At 48.0% G+C, this 19414-nt stretch overlaps 2 protein-coding genes and 1 long non-coding RNA gene across 8 annotated transcripts in view; 2 read left to right on the top strand and 1 right to left on the bottom strand.

Moving 5' to 3' along the window:
• LOC310701040 (complement C4-A-like) overlaps positions 1 to 19414 on the top strand; it is a 338535-nt gene that overhangs the window by 96782 nt on the left and 222339 nt on the right. The window lies entirely within an intron of this gene.
• LOC310702117 overlaps positions 1 to 19414 on the bottom strand; it is a 143102-nt gene that overhangs the window by 28932 nt on the left and 94756 nt on the right. The gene's annotated exons all lie outside the window — the stretch shown is intronic.
• On the top strand, positions 592 to 18224 carry LOC310701200 (uncharacterized protein). Of its 6 annotated transcripts, XM_083491699.1 has the most exons (4): positions 980 to 1499; positions 5799 to 5905; positions 13097 to 13223; positions 15027 to 18224. In XM_083491699.1, exons 1-4 carry the CDS (start codon positions 1400 to 1402, stop codon positions 17018 to 17020), a joined length of 2328 nt encoding a protein of 775 aa, XP_083347825.1. In that variant the 5' UTR covers positions 980 to 1399; the 3' UTR covers positions 17021 to 18224. The 6 variants fall into 6 exon arrangements, with proteins under 6 accessions (XP_083347827.1, XP_083347825.1, XP_083347829.1 ...); XM_083491701.1 differs by lacking the exon at positions 5799 to 5905 and having other exon boundaries at positions 592 to 1499; XM_083491703.1 differs by lacking the exon at positions 980 to 1499 and having other exon boundaries at positions 5793 to 5910.

Below are 19414 nucleotides of genomic sequence, written 5' to 3'. Positions count from 1 at the left end.
TGTTGCTGATGGAGATCGTCACCCCCTGCCCCCAGCTTGTTCCTGAGGTAGATCCTCACTCTTCCTTACAGAGACCCCCTGCACAGGTTTCTCCCTGTTAACGTTTAGCGATCTTCCTCTGTCCGTTTCACTTCAGACAGGTCACACGGACACAACACTGTCCTCCCCGGGATACTGAGAAGCCTCTCTCAGCAGCCATTCTCCTTCTCACACAAAGAGAGAACAGAAAAGCCGTTAAAAACGACAGTTACTGGAATAACAGTCACAACAGAAAGGAATGCCTCTCTCATGTGACTCACAGTCAGCCAATCACATGAGAGCTACTGCCAGAGGAGGGGGAAAACCATGTTAAAAGTACACAGTACAGTGGTACCTTGGGTTACAGACGCTTCAGGTTACAGACACTTCAGGTTACAGATTCCGCTAACCCAGAAATATTACCTCGGGTTAAGAACTTTGCTTCAGGATGAGAACAGTAATCATGCTCCGGTGGCGGAGCGGCAGCAGGAGGCCCCATTACTATAATAATAATTTATTATTTATACCCCGCTGGGCAGCTTCCAGCAAAGTACAGTGGTCTGTTAAACATTAAAAGCTTCCCTAAACAGGTACCTCAGTGGTTCCCTAAAGTGGTACCTCAGGTTAAGAACAGTTTCATGTTAAGAACGGACCTCCAGAATGAATTAAGTTCTTAACCAGAGGTACCACTGTAATTTAACATAAGTAAACATTCCCATTTCAGGGAATTAAATCATTATTTTTAACAAGGGATGGGGGGAATTGGAGTCACAGTTTCCCTACCCCTGATTTAAACCCATACCGATGGGTCTGCCATTCTCCTTACAGCTCATTGCCCAGAACTGGCCACAGCACACACGTTGTGGTCAGACTTGTGCGGGGATATAATGGAAGTGAGCACTCAGTCATGGCCTAATTTTGTGTCTTTCTTCTCTGTGTGTTCCAGCAGAACATGAACAACAGGGGGCTGATGCAGGGAAGAAAGCGTACAGGTGCTCTTGTTGTGAGAAAGTCTTCACCTGGACATCCCACCTTACCAGGCACGAGAGGATCCACACGGGAGAGAAGCTCTATCGCTGTGCCGTCTGCGAGAAGAGCTTTGGCCAAGCGTCACACCTCGCCATCCACAAGAGAAGCCACACAGGAGAGAAACCCTATAAATGTACCGTGTGCGGGAAAACCTTCATCCAGAGCTCGGCGCTTCTGAAGCACATGGTGTGTCACACGGGCGAAAGAGGCCATAAGTGTCCGCACTGTGGGAAAAGCTTCAGGTGGAGGTCACAGCTTGTTAGGCACATGCCTAACCACATAGGCGAGAAACCATACAAATGTGCAGAGTGTGGGGAAACCTTTGCCCAGAGGTCAGCCTTTTTTTAGGCACATGATGCGTCACACTGAGGAAAATGGCTTCCGGTGTTCGCACTGTGGGAAAAGCTTCCAGTGGAGGTCACACCTTGTTAGGCACATGCCCATGCACACGGGTGAGAAACTTTATAAATGTTCATGGTGCGAGAAAACCTTCACACAACTGTCCGCCCTCCCTATACATGAGAGAATCCACACGGGGGAAAAGCCATATTCATGCTCCACCTGTGGGAAAGAGTTCATTGCTAGAGCTCACCTTGTTGTACATGAGAGAAGCCATACAGGGAAGAAACCCTATAGTTGCTCCTCCTGCGGGAGAGGCTTCAGCAACACATCATGCCTTGCTAAACATCAGAGAATCCACACGGGCGAGAAGCCGTATAAATGTTCTCTCTGCGGGAAATGCTTTGGCCACACGTCGTCTCTCACGAAACATCAGATAAGCCACATGGGGGAGAAGCCGTACCGATTCTCAGACTGTGGGAAAAGTTTTGTCGACAGCTCAAAGCTGGCGAGCCACAAGAGAACCCATGCAGAGGAGAGGCCCTACAAATGCGCCGTCTGCGGGGAAAGTTTCAGGGAGAGCTACCACCTTATTAGACACGAGAGGAACCACGCGGGAGACAGGCCCTATCCGTGCTCAATCTGTGGGAAAAGCTTTGTTAACAAATGGCGCTGCAGTACGCATGAGAGAACCCACACAGGAGAGAAACCGTATCAGTGTGCGGTCTGTGGAAGAAGCTTCGGCGATCAATCCAATCTTCTTAATCATCAGAGAATCCACGCTGGAGCGAAACTGTATAGATGTGATATCTGTGGGAAATGCTTGAGTCGGAGAGGGCACCTTCTTAATCATTATAGAACCCACACCGGGGAAAAACCCTACAAATGTCTGGACTGCGACAAGAGCTTCATTCAACGAATTCAGCTTCTTGTTCATGAGAGAACCCACGGCAGAGGAGAGATTAAATGAAATGTCAAGCCTGTTCTGCTACTAGGGCTGTGATACCTCAAGAACTCCCCCCACCCACCCAAACTTTAAGACCAACCTTAGAGTTCTTGCATTTTACCCTGGGAGGCAGGTGCAAGAGACAGGGCCTTTTTAGTGGTGGCACTCAGGGCCAGCTCAAGAGGGTGGCAAGATTGGGCATCTGCTAGGCCCCAGGACCAGAGGTCCCTCTGTGCTTAACAGGTCTACTATTTCTACTTTGCGCAGAGTACAGTGGTATCTCGGGTTACATACGCTTCAGGTTACAGAGGCTCCGCTAACCCAGAAATAGTACCTCGGGTTAAGAACTTTGCTTCAGGATGAGAGCAGAAATCGTGTGATGGTGGTACAGCAGCAGCAGGAGGCCCCATTAGCTAAAGTGGTGCTTCAGGTTAAGAACTGTTTCAGGTTAAGAACGAACCTCCGGAACGAATTAAGTTCTTAACCCGAGGTACCACTGTGCAATTAATTTATCTGGCGCGACTCCCGCTAATTGATTTATGGCCCTCAATTAGCTATTTATGGCCGCTTCGGCAGGTCCGGCACACTTCCTCTGCGCGATCTGCTCCTTCTTCTCCGTCACGCCCAGCAGAGTAAAACACAGCGGTGTAAAACTGTCATGCAGCTTGGCTTCCAGCTCGTCTCAGCTTCCAGACAAACACACACAGAGTCCTGGTTTGTCTATTTACAGCTCTTTATTCCGACATTCCCCAGGATTCTCCTGGACTCTTTGCAGCCATGACAAACTGCTGCTTTTCCCTCACATTACAGAGTGAGACTGGCAAACTTTGCCCAAGCTCCTCCCAAGCTTCCAAAATTGACGTCAGAATGGTGTGGCATCATGGGAAGAACTTAACCTGTTAAGTTCCAACCCCAACAACCACTGTATCCAAAAAGAACAGAACTCCCAGTTTGTATGTCCTGTCTCTCCAGATGAGGGGGGGGCTCCTGGGGGGTGTCGTTCTGAGGACACCCTCCCCCCCAAATCCTGGAGCCAGCAATGGTGGCACTGAAAGCGTGGCAATCCACAGTTCTTCCCCTCCTGGGTTTACCACCTACAAGAATGGTCCCCCTTCAGTTAACTTCAAAGTATGTTTCAATTTCCACTTGCACCAGGTAAAAACCAGCGGAACACAGCTTTACTCTGAAGCAACATTAACAAGCACTTAGTGCTTGGGATACTGTATAATTGCTGTAATAATAAAATAAGGGCATTGGCTGTATGAGGTCAGCCGGAGACCGTTTTTCTTCTATATTATTTTTAAACCCAGGCATCGGGGGTATTCTAAAATAAAGAATGCTTACCAAAGGATAACGAAACGAAACAAAAACGTTAGTGAAATCTGTGGTGGTTCTGCGTGGCCCAGAGCGCTGCCACTGCTCAGAATGTGTATTTTTCAAACTTTGGCTTGTGCAAATCATAGAATAGCAATGCAGGGATCTGGGTTACAGCATCGCTGACAGATGGCCATCCAACCTCTGTTTGGAAACCTGCAAGCGGCAGTGTCATGGCTGAAGGGTTGAGGTTTTAGACAATGCCATACTCGATGGGTAGGGGAGCAAGTGATGTGAGCCTCTCATCCACCATGGTAGATCGCAAGTCTCTTTGATGAGCTTTGACTCTGAGAAGCTCTGATCATCCCTGGCAACAGAATCTCAACATAACAGCACCTTTCCCTGGCCACGACAAAGTAACCAGTTTACACACTTGCGTATGAATAGATGCTAATTTGAACATTATGCTATTGTTTTGAAGCAGGGGTTCCCAAAGCAGGCGGTATCGCTGAATCAAGTTCATCAGTTTTGTTGAATTTATTAAAGACTTGAATTTGGATTTGGAATAAATGTGCAATTAATTGTTGCTGCTGTGAATTTTATTGTGCTTTGTCTTCCTCAGTGGGTCGTGCAAACCGCTATTCTTAACACTTTTTATATGGTTGGGGTGGGGTGGGGACCAGTAGGAACAAGTTTATAGAAGCGGGGGGGGGGGTCCAAAAAGTTTGGGAGCCAACTCTGATTCCATAAATGCAAATAAACTTTGGACTCCCAACTGCCGCTTGTATCGAGGGTGCATCTCCTAATCCACAATACATACCCCTTAGCAGAGGTATGGCCATATAGAAAATAATGTGTTTATTTTAGCACATACTTGTGACAAATCCCAATATAGGACAACCACGTCTCTTGCAGTGACTGATCGAGACATTTTGATGCCTGAGCTGAAGCGGGAAGTGGTGCCCTCCCCACCATCACCCACTTTAAGGAGCACAGTATCCAAACTGGTCGTGCCATTATAGCTTCTGAGGCTGAGACGGGGTGGGTGGGAACTGTAGTACAAAATGAAGGCACAAGGTTGGCAGGTGTTACTCCGACTAGGGGTTGGGCTTGTCTTGCATCATGCAAGCAAAGCTCGGAATAGTCCATTGTAGAGTCGGAAAGGACCCCAACAATCATAGCTTATGATCAGCAATGGTGGGAACTGTAACACAGTGAGATCTGGAATCTCATTAGTAGTAATAATAATAAATAATAATAAATTTTATTTATACCCCGCCCTCCCCAGCCAAGACCGGGCTCAGGGCGGCTAACACCAAGTATAAAACAATTGATTAAAATACAACTTAAAAACAAGATAAAAGTACAGTACAACATTAAAATGCAGCCTCATTTCAGTAGAAACTCAAATCAAAAACTTTGGGGGGATGAAAACATCAAATCTTCACCAAGGCCAACTATCCAGTAGTAGTAGTAATAATAATAATAATTTATTATTTATACCCCGCCCACTCAGCAGCTTCCCACAAAAGATTAAAAATACATTAAGACATCAGTCACTAAAAACTTCGCTAAACAGGGCTGCCTTCAGATGTCTTGTTAATGTGAGATAGTTGTTCAGTGGTTTTCCATCGCTGGGTCTCTGCCTTTTTAAGGTCAAAGCAAGTTGCCGGGGCAACCCAGTCAGACAGGTGGCGATGATGATGATGAAGAAGAAGAAGAAGAAGAAGAAGAAGAAGGAATTCCCCTGAGCAGCAGGGCTTGACCATGGAGCCGCACAGGCCACAAATCTCCCCCACTGTGACTGCCCTATTCAAATTACAGCAATGATTTCCAAATTTCCATTTACCCATGCAAATTAGTATTTGCAAATCTGTGCCCTCTTTTGTCCTTCTCTTTCCTCCCAGTTGGGGGGGGGTGTTGCTGAATTTCCTCTTTGGCGATGCACAAATGCGGCTGCCCCCCCCTCGCTCCCCCCGAACGCAACATCACAAAAGGCAAGTGTGGGCAAAGTAAGGGCACAAGAGGCTCTTCGCCGGTTGCGAGCGCGCATGCTCGTGCGAGGAGCGTGGGGGCACGTCCCTGTATCATAATAAGAGTTAAGAAAATTTTTCTCTCTCCTCTCTCTCCCCCCCCCCGCCCCGATTTGCAGTTTATTCAGTCTATCTGGCCTGTCTTCGTCGTCGTCTCTGTGACCTCTCCAAAAGGGGACCCCCGTTTGGCTTGAGCTGCTCGGAATTGCGCCGCAAACACCGCGATGTAAGGTACAGACTCCCCAAGCAAAAGCCCATTTTGCGCCCAGCTCTCAGCTGCCTGGGAAACTCGGGGGCGCATCAATTGAACAAGCTCCTTTCTGCAACAATAAAACCCTCCTGAGAGTGAAATTTGGAAAAGACCAGGACAAAATATATTTTAGGAGCCAGATTGGGGGTGGGGGGAGCCGTTCACGTTCCTAGGGACTAGCGGCTAGGCTTCAAGTTCATCCCATTTCAGTATCAGCGTTTCTTTTTTTTTGTCTGGCATTCCTCTCCCCCCGTTCCTTGTTTCCCCAGCTAGATTTAGGGGACAGAGGAAACGAGACCTCTCCAATTGCACCCAAGGGGTGCAATCTGACACCTCGATTTTTAAAACTATTCCTTCCTTATGCTCCCGCACAATGTAGTTCTCCTTTGGGTAGGTCCTTTGGTCCCTAAAGGGGCATTGGACTGCATTTCCCATCAGGCCTCCCTCCCTCCCTTCCTCCCTCTCTCCAACCCACCCCTCCGTGGTGCGGCAGGATTGTTGTAGGAATTTGCAAAGTTCCTTTGTAACTTACCCCATCGTTCTGATTGGCGGAGCCAGCAGTCCCCGCCTCTCTAGGTGTGCAACGCGGCAAAAAATAAATAAATATGAAAGTTGTGGTGCCTGAAGGAAGCCCTGAAATCCCAATTCTCTCTTGTTAGGACAATCAGACCTTTTAAGCTGAGATCTTCCCCAGTTTGCCTCTGTATGCTGAAATTGCTTTAAATATGTTTTTATTGTTTTATCGTTTGTTTGCCACCCTGGGCTCATCAGGGAGGAAGGGTGGTATATATAAGTTTAATAAATCGTAGAAGTGGTGGAGTTGATAGGGGGTTTCTGCAGTCTTTCGTTGCACTGTTAAAGACCATGGCTCTGTGGTGAAGCACAGAGCATCTCCCTGTGCTTCTTGTGGCATCTATGATTCTACACCTTGGAGGTCCCAAGTTGCAAGGTGGTTAGGTTGGTCCCAACTAGGGCCAGGGCCTTTTCAGTACTGGCCCCGACCTGGTGGAACGCTCTGTCACAAGAGACTAGGGCCCTGTGGGACTTGACATCTTTCCGCAGGGCCTGCAAGACAGAGCTGTTCCACCTGGCCTTTGGTTTGGACTCAGTGTGACCCTTTGGTGATTTTTGAAGCTTTTCCAAAACTTTCCCGACACCGTGCTTCGCAAGACGAAAGAAAATCGCAAGACGACAAAACTCGCGGAACGAATTAATTTCGTCTTGTGAGGCACCACTGTAATTAATAATAATAATAATAATAATAAAATGAGCTAAGGTAATGCTTCAGGGATCTTTTCACACTAGGGAATGTACAGGTCATGTTTGTGTTTCCTATATGTATCTGGCTGACCCCTGTGGAACAGAACGCAGGACTGGGACTCTCCCAGTGCAATGGTGCAACCATACCCTATTCTTTGCTCCTACAATCTGGTAATTCGGAGATATACTGTCACCGGCCCTGGAGGCTCCATTTGGCTTCTTCTAGTAGCACTGAGCCTCTTGGGCTTGCCGATCAGAAGGTCGGCGGTTCGAATCCCCGCAACGGGGTGAGCTCCCGTTGCTTGGTCCCTGCTCCTGCCAACCTAGCAGTTAGAAAGCACGTCAAAGTGCAAGTAGATAAATAGGTACCGCTCCGGCGGGAAGGTAAACGGTGTTTCCGTGCGCTGCTCTGGTTTGCCAGAAGAGGCTTAGTTATGCTGGCCACAAGACCCGGAAAAACTGTCTGCGGACAAATGCCAGCTCCCTCAGCCAGTAAAGCAAGATGAGCGCCGCAACCCCAGAGTCGTCTGCGGCTGGACTTAACTGTCAGGGGTCCTTTACCTTTAGTAGCTGCTGACAGACCTGGCCTCCAGCCTTTCAAACATTCCCTGGTCCCGTTGATAAGGCAACGCCTCCTTTCTCATTCTGAACTCGGGTGAGGGTCTGCTGCAGTTTTGCGCATCAGCTTCCGATTTCTCACCCGCAACACCCTCCGCTCCTGTTAGGCTGCCCTCCTAGATGCAGACAAGGGTTGCGCTGGTCGGCTGAGAAGGCGGTGGGTTGTTGGGGGGAGAAGGCTTTGGGGCCGCCACAAATCACGTTTCTTGGCTGTTGGATGGCCAGATGGTCCCCAGCTCCTGCCTTGGGACCGAGGAGAGGGGAGGAGTTTGCCCTCCGGAATCCTTTCTGCTCAATCCGGCGGGGTTGAGCTTCCTAGAGGGACAGAGCCAGTGCAAAGAGACAACAGATCCCCGGGTGGGGAAAGAAACCCCTCGATTCCCGAACTTATTTTGCATCCAGAGGCGCGCGCTCTCCAGGACGCAGTGAGTGGATCTGGGCTGGATCAGTACTTTAGATGCGGGTGAGAAAGAAAGAAAGAAAGGCGAAGGAAGAGGAGGGGTTTGTTTTGTTTTGCGGTGGGAAGAGAGGGTGCCAGCATGGGGTAAGGCAGCGAGAAGGGACTTGGGTAGGTGGGCAGGGAAATGGGAGAGAGGGGGCCTCGGCCTTCCTATTCCCAGCGACTCCATTGCGCCGGAGACGGTGCGCTCTTTCCGGCGCGGCGCAAGGTCTCCAAAGAGACCACGTGCAACCCAGCCCGCGGGGCGCGTTCAGGGTGATGCTCTCTGCCTTTCTTTGGCTGCGAACCCATTTAAAGCACACCCCCCCCCAAAATCCCGAGAGGTGTCCCTCACATAGTACAGTTCCCAGCATCTCGGCCAACTACAGTTCCCAGGGTTCTTTTGTTTGTTTGGTGGGTGGCATGCGCTTCAAACGGACGGTGGGTGTGCACAGTCTTTGTGGGTCAAGGCGGAAGAGGGCTGCGGATGGATGGATAGCTGGGCGGTCCTTCCTGGGAATGTTTGGACCTGCATGCGGGGGTGGGGGGTGGTGGCTTTTGAAATGGGAGAGATGATCTCGAAGTGGGATGCGAGCTGTTTGTTGTTTTCGTTTGCTAATGGAGAGACCGCCGTACGCCTTACATGGGGTCACTAAATTCTACGGGAGAGAAGTCCTGAAAATAGCAGAAGCAACTGGGAGCAGGGTTCCCACTGTGGCTGCTGCTTCTGTTTTTGGGGAACACCCCTGTCTGGAGATGACAGGTGCCAACTATTTGTAGTTTCTGGAAACAATCGGAGACATTTTTGTCTCGACAAGCTTTTGCAGCTAGATATAGATATATATGGTCTCTGCCTTGGGTGTTTATTTGTCTTCTTTTAAAACCTATTTTAGGTTGCTTTAATTATATGCTTGTAAATTGCCCTAAGATTTATGCAAAAGGCAATTCATGCAGTAATTAAAAAAATGTATTTTATTAACTTAGGTGATATAGGCATCCCATAACATAAGCTCATGAACCAAAATCCGCTATTAAAATGCTGAAGGGTATTACAGTGGTACCTTGGGTTACATACGCTTCAGGTTACAGACGCTTCAGGCTACAGACTCCACTAACCCAGAAATAGTACCTCGGGTTAAGAACTTTGCTTCAGGATGAGAACAGAAATTGCAGCGGGAGGCCCCATTAGCTAAAGTGGTGCTTCAGGTTAAGAACAGTTTTAGGTTAAGAACGGACCTCCGGAACGAATTAAGTACTTAACCCGAGGTACCACTGTATAGACCAAAGACATACTCAAAATACAGTTTTATAATTTTTTTTGATGCTAAGTCAAGGATGGGAAAGCTATAGCAGTTGGCATGTTTTTGGACTCTAATGCTCATCATCCCTCACTATTGATGGTGCTTATGTCAATAAACGAACTCTTATAGCCCATGGAGATTGCAGCTTGTATTTAGCTCTGTGGCTGTTGTTTTCCTTAGTTCGGTTTTATCTGAGCTTGGGGATTTGAGTTGCACCATGCCAATACTGGTCATGGATGGAAATAAAGAGAGTGATGGATAGCACTATGCCTGCAATTTTAAGCATTATCTTGTAAGCAAATAAGGTGGTGTCCAGCTAACATGCCCCACAGCAAAAGGATTTCTGCTTCTACAAGGGGACTTCCCCCATCCCCCGTCTTCCCCCTCCCCAGATTTGCTCTGGAGGGTTGGGGGGTAAACCCCCATAACAGGTTTAAGGAGGCAAGGAAAGGAGGGGAGTCCTGTTGCACAGGCAGAAACCCTTGTGCTGACAGGTTTACTTAGCGCTAAGTCTCATACAACCCATGGCAAACACATGCTCCAAATGTGGATCCCTATGTAGCCAAAACATGAGCATGGGTGGCGCTGTGGGTTAAACCACAGAGCCTAGGACTTGCTGATCAGAAGGTCGGCGGTTCGAATCCCCATGATGGGATGAGCTCCCGTTGCTTGGACCCTGTTCCTGCCAACCTAGCAGTTCGAAAGCACGTCAAAGTGCAAGTAGATAAATAGGTACCGCTCCGGCGGGAAGGTAAACGGTGTTTCCGTGAGCTGCTCTGGTTCGCCAGAAGCGGCTTAGTCATGCTGGCCTCATGACCCGGAAGCTGTACGCCGGCTCCCTCGGTCAATAAAGCGATATGAGCGTCGCAACCCCCGAGGCGGCCACAACTGGACCTAATGGTCAGGGGTCCCTTTACCTTTATGTAGCCAAAACAGCAGCTGCTACACTCAAGGGGGAGGTTTTCAGCCAACTTGGGTGAACACCAAGGTTTTCAGAAGCACAAAAGAAATTTTACGAGGCGGGAACTTGGAGAGAGGGACTTGCTGGGATCTAAGAACTGAGTCATTTTTTTCTGCCCAGTATTTAATGGAAAGAGTTCGCTACTTAAATAAAGGGAGGGAGAATCACTCCTCGAATTTGTAGTTCTCAAATTAATGCCCTTAAATGATGCCATGAAAGGAACACATGAAGCTGCCTCTAGAGAAGATATTTTGTCCAGCCATCTGCATATTGCTTTTGCTGCCAGTGATCATATAGGGTCTGTGGGTCACTATGTTTTTCCTTCGAAACATTGTTAGCAGCCCACAGACATAATATCATTGTTTCTGTTTTAATGTTTTGTTAGATTTTTATTGTATTTTGATATTGGGTATTGATTTCTTTGCTTGTGCTCATTTGTGTACAGCGGTACCTTGGGTTACAGACGCTTCAGGTTACAGACTCCGCTAACCCAGAAGTAGTACCTCAGATTAAGAACTTTGCTTCAGGATGAGAACAGAAATCGTGTGGCGGCAGCGGGAGGCCCCATTAGCTACAGTGGTACCTCAGGTTAAGAACAGTTTCAGGTTAAGAATGGACCTCCAGAACAAACTAGGTTCTTAACCCGAGGTACGACTGTAAACTGCTTGGGGCTTCTGTTGCTTTAAGTGTTATATAAGTTATTAAAATAAAATGAAATTAAGGCCCTCCCACAAACAACTCAATGAGGACTTAGCGTGTTCTGTGGAATGCTGACTGTTGTTGTTGGGAATGGAATGGAGTATATTGGGAAACAGCTTGGCAGCTTGGCTAGAACCTTGAACAGGAGCGCTCCACATTACCAAATTGTTGCTTTTTACTTTGATAATCTCATTTATCTCCAGCCATAGCAGATTTCCCAAACAAAGATACACAGACCTCAGATGTGATCTCGAACCGTTTTCTTTAGGTTTCTATGAATGTGTTAGCCCAATGGCATGGCTGCTTACTTTCTGCACTGCTTAGCTACTGTAAGCAGTGTTTGAAATTAGCCAGGCATATTTCTCACCTGACCTTTCACCACTCGTAACCAGGTGAAGATGCCTGGGCATCAGGATGGCGCCTGACATCTCCCCCATCTGGGGATAATTATTATTATTATTTATTATTTATACCCCGCCCATCTGGCTGAGTTTCCCCAGCCACTCTGGGCGGCTTCCAATCGAGTGTTAAAAACAACACAGTATTAAATATAAAAACTTCCCTAAATTGCGGGTAGATTGAGTTAGTGTAATGAAATAGGCTGAGTCAGGAACAGTTAGGGGCTAGGCAGACAAGTAAACACCTGAGAGGTGGTTTCGTGAGTGAGAGCAGGTAGTGAAAGTTATAGGTCTGGATAGGCACCCCATGAATGTAATTGACTGATACTGTTTAAGAAACCAAACACTTGTTAAACTGCAATAAATAAACAGAAGTTTATGTTTCAATTTAACCCTGACTGGACTCCGTATTGTCCCAGATAGGGCCTGGGTGGTGGCAGCGAGAAATAAAGTGGTGGCACAGGGATCAATAGATGGTGAAACAATTCAATCTACCTTGGATCCGGGCTGTTTTCACACACTACATACCCGCACCCTATAGAATTCTGCAGTTATTCTGCAAAAACAGAATGGATTTCTGGAACCAAATGGCTTTTTCTGTGCAGCCTGAGCAAGAGCAGTCACCATTAAGAAAAAGAGGTCGGAATAGGCCAATATCTCTGTGGACTGTCCCTGGATCAAATGGCTTTTCTTCTTTAAGTTTTCAAAGCTTGTAGAGCCGTAGGTCAGGGGTCTGCAACCCGCGGCTCCGGACCCGCTTGTGGCTCTTTTACACCTTTGCTGTGGCTCCGGGGTGGATACTAGTGAGGGGAGGAGGCGCATTGTGCGCCCCGACACTCCCCACTGTGGCGGGCGCTGTACTGGCTGAGACGTCGCATGGGGGCGGTGCGTGCGTTAGTCACGCACCATCCCGACGTCACCTTCCCGCCCGCCCGCTACATTGTAAGGGGCATGTACGCTGGTCACTGTTTTGAAGGGGAGTGAAGAACACACACACACAAAAAGGTAACTTGTTAATTTAACGTTTATTTCTATGAGGAGGAGTAATTCTGAGGGGTCAAACAAAGAAATAATAAAAAGTGACAAAAAAGTTATTTTTATAATGACGAGTTTTACGACTCCCAGTTTTTTTTTCTTCGGAAATGGATCCAAGTGGCTCTTTTTGTCTTAAAGGTTGCAGACCCCTGGCCTAGGTCAAGGTTGTCATCTGAACTAGCCAGATGTTTAACTGGGAATCCATCACAATCCGTCCATCATTTGGAAAATAAGACTTTAGCGCCGTCTTGCCCCAAAATGGCAACTGGACATTCCGTTTTGGCGACCTCAACCTTGGTTTAAGGAGCCACTTGGCGCCCAGCTTATATATCAGAGTTTCTAACGCTGTGTAAGTGTGCTTGGTGTGAGCTAGACTGCATTTTAGCCCTGTAAGCAAAGCTGATTGAAAATCAGGCATTGCACAAAGCCTGACCGGACAGCAATGTTGTCTTTCAGATGCCAGTGAATTTCAAAGAGGTTGCAGTGCATTTCCCCGACGATCAAGGGCCTCTGCTGGATCCAGATCAAAGAATCCTGCACAACAGCATCATGCCGGAGAATGATGAGAATCTGGCCTTTCTGGGTAAAGTGCCCTTCATCCTTTCTCAGTAGATTTCTGGGTAGTCTTAGATGTATAATTGCTTCTGTTTGCAACGTTCAGTGGTGTGTGTGTGTGTGTGTGTTGACGCTTAGGGCAGACAAAATGGCACTGCAAACAAGAAGGAGCTATCGGCAGGCTCAGGGGACCCCCAAGACTTGCAGAGAAAAAGGCATTGGGGGTAGGTAAACTGAGGAGGGGACCCCAAAACAACCGAATGAGGACTGAGCATGCTCAGTAGCCGCTGAATGCTTATTGTTTGAGGTGGGGACAGCTCAGGGGTGAGCGGGGCCAGAGGCAAAGGTGGACACAGCAATAGATGTAAATTTTGCCTTTGTGCCATAGGCACAAAGTCCCACATCCCACCCTTGTCTTCTAGCCAGGCAGGCAAGAGTTTAAGGACACAAAACGCTTGATGAGTGTCTGAAGGGAGGGGAAGTTGCTGGGGAAGGTCCTGAGGGCCAGATAGAAGGGCTTGTTGGGCCACATTTGATCTCCGGAGGCCCAGGGTTCCCCATCCCCTAGATACATCTTGCCTTCTGGAATCATAGGAACACAGGTGTCAAATGTCACCTTTCTAGATTTATTTTATATTTTCATAACGATGTTCCAGCCTTGTTCTCTCATAAGAGAGTATCAAACTAGTGAGGTACTTGGTCAGTGCTCAGCTATAATGTGGTCCAAGGCACCTGTGTTATCACAGAAGTATCCATGGGCCATTTAATGCCTCTTACTTAAAACCCAGCGCATGAAATGTGCCTTGCGGTAGCAGCCAGCACTCTTTGGGAAGCAAGCCAGGACAGTTTATGAACAGAAGGTGCTAAACAGCCCCACTAGGAGTTGCCTGGGTTACTCAGAAAGTGATCTGTGCCATTCTGAGCGTATTTACTTGGTTGTAACTCCCACTGTGTTCACTGAGGCTTATTCCCAGCGAAGTATGGGGGGGGGGGTGATGACGGACTTATTGCGACATGAGCTTTCGAGAGCCACAGCTGTATCCTCCCAACTCATTTCTGCTGTTGTCTTCATTTAATTTGATTTTATTGGCTTCCTACTACAAAAGCAATTATGAAACATTTTGCTAACTTTAAGCAAAGTACAATTTTTAGAAAAAGAAGAACCGGATCTTGAGAGGGTATAAGACAAATGGTGTGTTTTTGTCAGCACATAATAATAGGATGAGGGACACGGGTGGCGCTGTGGGTTAAACCACAGAGCCTACGGCTTGCCGATGAGAAGGCCAGTGGTTCGAATCCCCGTGACGGGGTGAGCTCCTGTTGCTCGGTCCCTGCTCCTGCCAACCTAGCATTTCGAAAGCACGTCAAAGTGCAAGAAGATAAATAGGTACCGCTCCGACGGGAAGGTAAACGGCGTTTCCGTGCGCTGCTCTAGTTCGCCAGAAGCGGCTTAGTCATGCTGGCCACATGACCCGGAAGCTGTATGCCGGCTCCCTCGGCCAGTAAAGCGAGATGAGTGCCGCAACCCCAGAGTCGGCCACGACTGGACCTAATGGTCAGGGGTCCCTTTACCCTTTTTAATAATAGGATAGACAGGTTGGACCAGGCAAATAGTTTTGATTTAAGTTTTCGCCAATAACTGAAATACGTTTGTTTACTTTTGGAGACATACCACTAGTGATAATAATAATAATAATAATAATAATAATAATAATAATAATAATAATAATAATTTATACCCTGCCCATATAAACCATTGTTCTTTCCCCCCAAATCTCCTGACTCATTTCTGGATAAGCATCAGGTCATGATTATCTGTTTCTTCTAACAGGTGATGGGCAGGCAGATGTGAACCAAGAGGATATGCCGACGCAAAGTTCTGAGCAAGACAAACCAACGGGGCCATCACCGGGAGTAGCAGGAGAAGCAGTTTCCCAGGGCCTTGAGAGAAGAGAGACTGTGCTAAATCATCGCAGGGCTGAGAGGCAGCTGGACCACCACCTATCAAGGAGAACGGCTAGTGCCATTCCTAGTGGGGGTGGCCCCCAGGATCTTCGCAAAGGCCCAGCACGAAAGCAAAAACGCAGATCTCAGGGCCCAAGGACGTGCAATGAGTGTGGGAAGACCTTCGCTCAGGCCTCGAACCTTCTGGCACATAAGAGAATCCACACAGGCGAGAAGCCATATAAATGTGTGCACTGTGGGAAAAGCTTCACCGAACGGTCCAATCGTAACAGGCACCAGAGGACCCATTCCGGAGAGAAACCATATCAGTGTGTCGACTGCGGGAAAAGTTTTAGCTTCCGATCGGACCTTATTAGACACGGGATTACCCATACAGGAGAGAGGCCATATAAATGTTCGGACTGTGGGAAAAGCTTCAGTCATGCCTCCACTCTGATTAGACATGAGAATATCCATACAGGAGAAAAGCCCTATTCCTGTACAGACTGTGGGAAAAGGTTCACGCAGAGCTCATCCCTTCTAGCACATAAGAGACTCCACACGGGAGAGACGCCTTTCCTGTGCCCCGTTTGCGGGGAGAGCTTTAACTGGAAGTCACACCTTGTCACACATAAGAGAACCCACACAGGGGAGAGACCATACAAGTGTGCAAAGTGTGGGAAGAGCTTCATCGAGAAGTCGAAACTGAATAGACACCAGAGAACCCATCTGGAAAAAGAACTTTACGAATGCGCAGAGTGTGGGAGAATTTTTAGCATCCGCTCCAACCTCCTTCGGCACGAGACCGCCCACAGAGGAGAGAAATCGTTTACGTGCTTCAGCTGTGGGAAAAGCTTCAACCAGTCGTCAAAGCTGATGAGGCACGAGAGGATCCACACGGGAGAGAAACCCTACTCCTGCGCCGACTGCGGGAAAAGTTTCAGCCAGACCTCTGAGCTCCTCCGACACGAGAGAATCCACACGGGAGAGAAGCCATATAAATGCGCCATCTGTGGGAAGTGCTTCAACCGGAGGTCACACCTGAACACCCACGGGGCGACCCACGTCGGAGGCCAACCTTTCAAATGGCCAGACAGCGGAGTGAGCTACGAAAACGGTTCCCACCTTGTGGCAAACGTGAATCTACCCGAGCAGTTCTATGCAGGGAACCAGCCCTATAAATGCTTAGAGGGCCAGAAGGGCTATGGTCGTGGTTCCCTCCTCGTCGCAGGCATGAATTCGCACGGGCAAGCGCATATTGGAGGCCAGCTGTACGAATGGCCAAACACGGAGACCAGCTACAGTCACTGCTCCCTTCTCATTACTAGCGTCAATCCACAAGAAGGAATCCATGCGCAAGAACAAACATACAGGTCCGCGGATAATGACACGAACTGCAGCCGCAGTGGCCCGTTTTATCTAACCAGCGCAAATGCCCACGAGGGGATCATTGCGGGAGGTCAAGCATATAAATGCCGGAGTGGCAACGATGAGAGCCACAAGGGTCCCTCGCTCCTTACAACGGACGCGGGCAACCGGAGGGAAGAGAAGGTGTTTAAGTGTTCAGAGTGCGGGAAGTGCTTTAACTGGAAGTCGCACTTTGTTAGGCACAAGAGAATCCACACGGGAGAAAAGCCGTACTGCTGTCCGGACTGTGGGAAAAGCTTCAATCGGAGGTCGCACCTTGTCAGGCATGGGAGGACTCACGCAGGACTGAGGCCATACGCTCAGGCTGAGGAGGAAACTTTGGTTCAGAGTCTCGTCATCTCGAACCCAAGTGAATCTGTGCCTGAGGGAAACGGTATAAACACACAGCCTTCTCACGCTGCATTACAGACCAGCGAAGTCATGCGGGAGACAAACGTTATGAATATTCTGTGACATACCTTATTGCACATGAAAGAACCCAGACGGGGAGGAAACAACTTCCCGTTGTGCATCATTTCTTGCTAGACACAGAATGCACGCACAGGGGAAACTATGGCTTAGTTTACACCAAGGGTGGAAGAGATGGTTAAGGTGTTCCTAGACTGCTAGTACTTAAGTTGCCCAGGAGAGGACCACATGATTGTTTGAGCATCTGGCTGTGTGATTGACTCCAGCACATGCACACCCTATGTAAATGCGGCACTCTACTGCACAAGCATGTGTGATCTTTGCGTACAGTGGTACCTCGGGTTACATACGCTTCAGGTTAAAGACTCCCCTAAGCCAGAAATAGTGCTTCAGGTTAAGAACTTTGCTTCAGGATGAGAACAGAAATCGTGCTCCGGCGGCGCAGCAAGCAGGAGGCCACCTTAGCTAAAGTGGTACCTCAGGTTAAAAACAGTTTCAGGTTAAGAACGGACCTCCGGAACGAATTAAGTACTTAACCCGAGGTACCACTGTATAGGGTTATTGCCAATGCAACTCCTGCTCAGAGTAGCCCCAGTGAAATTAAGACACCTAAGTTAGGACTGTCCATCAGTTTCAATAGGTCTGTGTAAAGTAGGACTGACACTGATTACAACCCATAATAATGTACCTCCTGTGTGAAAAGCCTTTCTGTGTACTAAGCGGATAATGTGTGAACTGACCTGTGCGGTTCAGGGATAGAGTATCTGCAGCCTTCTGAATGTTCAGTTATATCCACAAAATTCTTATAAATCATTTCACTTTTATTTACATAAATCCCTTTGCATTAGGCACATTCACACACACATTACATCGAACCACTAACAGGACCGTTGCTAAACTGTTTCCCCACCCTCACCCCAGACAGCTAAGAATATTGTGAAATGGGGAATAATGGGTATGGAAGATGGTCTTTTTACGCCCATTTTCCTCTATTATTCTTGTAATATTCCTGCTCGCTCTGACAAGGACATCAAGATGCTGCTTGTAATTCGCTTCTTTTGTAGTGTTAATGATTTTCTGCATTCCTTTCGAAACCTGCCTCTAGAATTGTATTGAAATATATTGTCTTCCAAGAAAGCAATTCTTTCACCACACAAGTCTGGACTCTGTGAGCTGATCTGTAATACAGGGCATTAAGGAGGGGTTTGGGTCCCCCCCCCAAATTTTTATTAAACTTGTTTTAGATGAATATTTTAGATTTGTCCTGTGTATTTCTACAAAAGCATGACTTTTATTTATCACCATAAATTTATCAAAGCACTTCACATTCAAGTAGGTCAGTAGTTAGCAGACCTATAAACATGTACGCAGTGATACCTCTCTCCTTTCAACTACTTTTTTTTAATAAAAAAGAACACTACAATCTTTCTATACATTCCCTGCGCCCTCTGCTTTTGTCTTCACAACCTCCCTGAGAGGTAGGCCATGTTTAGAGGACATGACTGGCTTGAGGTTGAATCCTGACAAGACAGAAGTACTGTTTTGGGGGGATGGGGTGGGCAGGTGTGGAGGACTCCCTGGTCCTGAATAGGGTAACTGTGCCCCAAAAGGACCAAGTGCGCAACCTGGGAGTCATTTTGGACTCACAGCTGTCTGTGGAGGTGCAGGTCAATTCTATGTCCAGGGCAGATGTCTACCAGCTCCATCTGGCACGCAGGCTGAGACCCTACCTGCCCGCAGACTGTCTCGCCAGAGTGGTGCATGCTCTGGTTATCTCTCACTTGGACTACTGCAATGTGCTCTACGTGGGGCTACCTTTGAAAGTGACCCGGAAACTGCAACTAGAAGGGTGACTGGAAGTGGCCACCAAGACCACATAACACCGGTCCTGAAAGACCTACATTGGCTCCCAGTACGTTTCCAAGCACAGTTTAAAGTGTTGGTGCTGACCTTTAGAGCCCTAAACGGCCTCGGCCCAGTATACGTGAAGGAACGGCTCCAGCCCCATCATTCAGCCCAGACACTGAGGTCCAGCTCCGAGGGCCTTCTGGTGGTTCCCTCCTTGTGAGAAGCCAAGTTACAGGGAACCAGGCAGAGGGCCTTCTCGATAGTGGCACCCACCCTGTGGACTGCCCTCCCATAAGATGTCAAAGAAATAAGTAACTACAGTATCGGACTTTGAGAAGACACCTGAAGGCAGTCCTGTTAAGGGAAGTTTTTAATGTTTGATGTTCTATTGTGTTTTTAATATTCTGTTGGAAGCCGCGCAGAGTGGCTGGGGAAACCCAGCCAGATAGACGTGTAATAAATGCAAATCTGCCCTTATTCCCTTATGGGGAACTCAAGAGCCCTTATAGAGTCCTTTGTAGGTTCTCCATTGGTCAGAGAAAATAACAGAGGCCAACCAGAGAATATTGAGAAGCAAAGCAGCTCATAAGC

Source organism: Podarcis liolepis (assembly GCF_965112155.1).
Source record: "Podarcis liolepis genome assembly, chromosome: 2".
NCBI lineage: Eukaryota > Metazoa > Chordata > Lepidosauria > Squamata > Lacertidae > Podarcis > Podarcis liolepis.
This window is presented reverse-complemented; position numbering and strand designations above follow the sequence as displayed.

Coding starts and splice junctions, on each gene's coding strand:
- LOC310701200 (XM_083491699.1), top strand. CDS start 1,400: ATGATGCGTCACACTGAGGAAAATGGCTTCCGGTGTTCGCACTGTGGG. Junction 1,500..5,798: donor GCACATGCCCATGCACACGG/GTGAGAAACTTT, acceptor CCCGATTTGCAG/TTTATTCAGTCTATCTGGCC. Junction 13,224..15,026: donor TGAGAATCTGGCCTTTCTGG/GTAAAGTGCCCT, acceptor TTCTTCTAACAG/GTGATGGGCAGGCAGATGTG.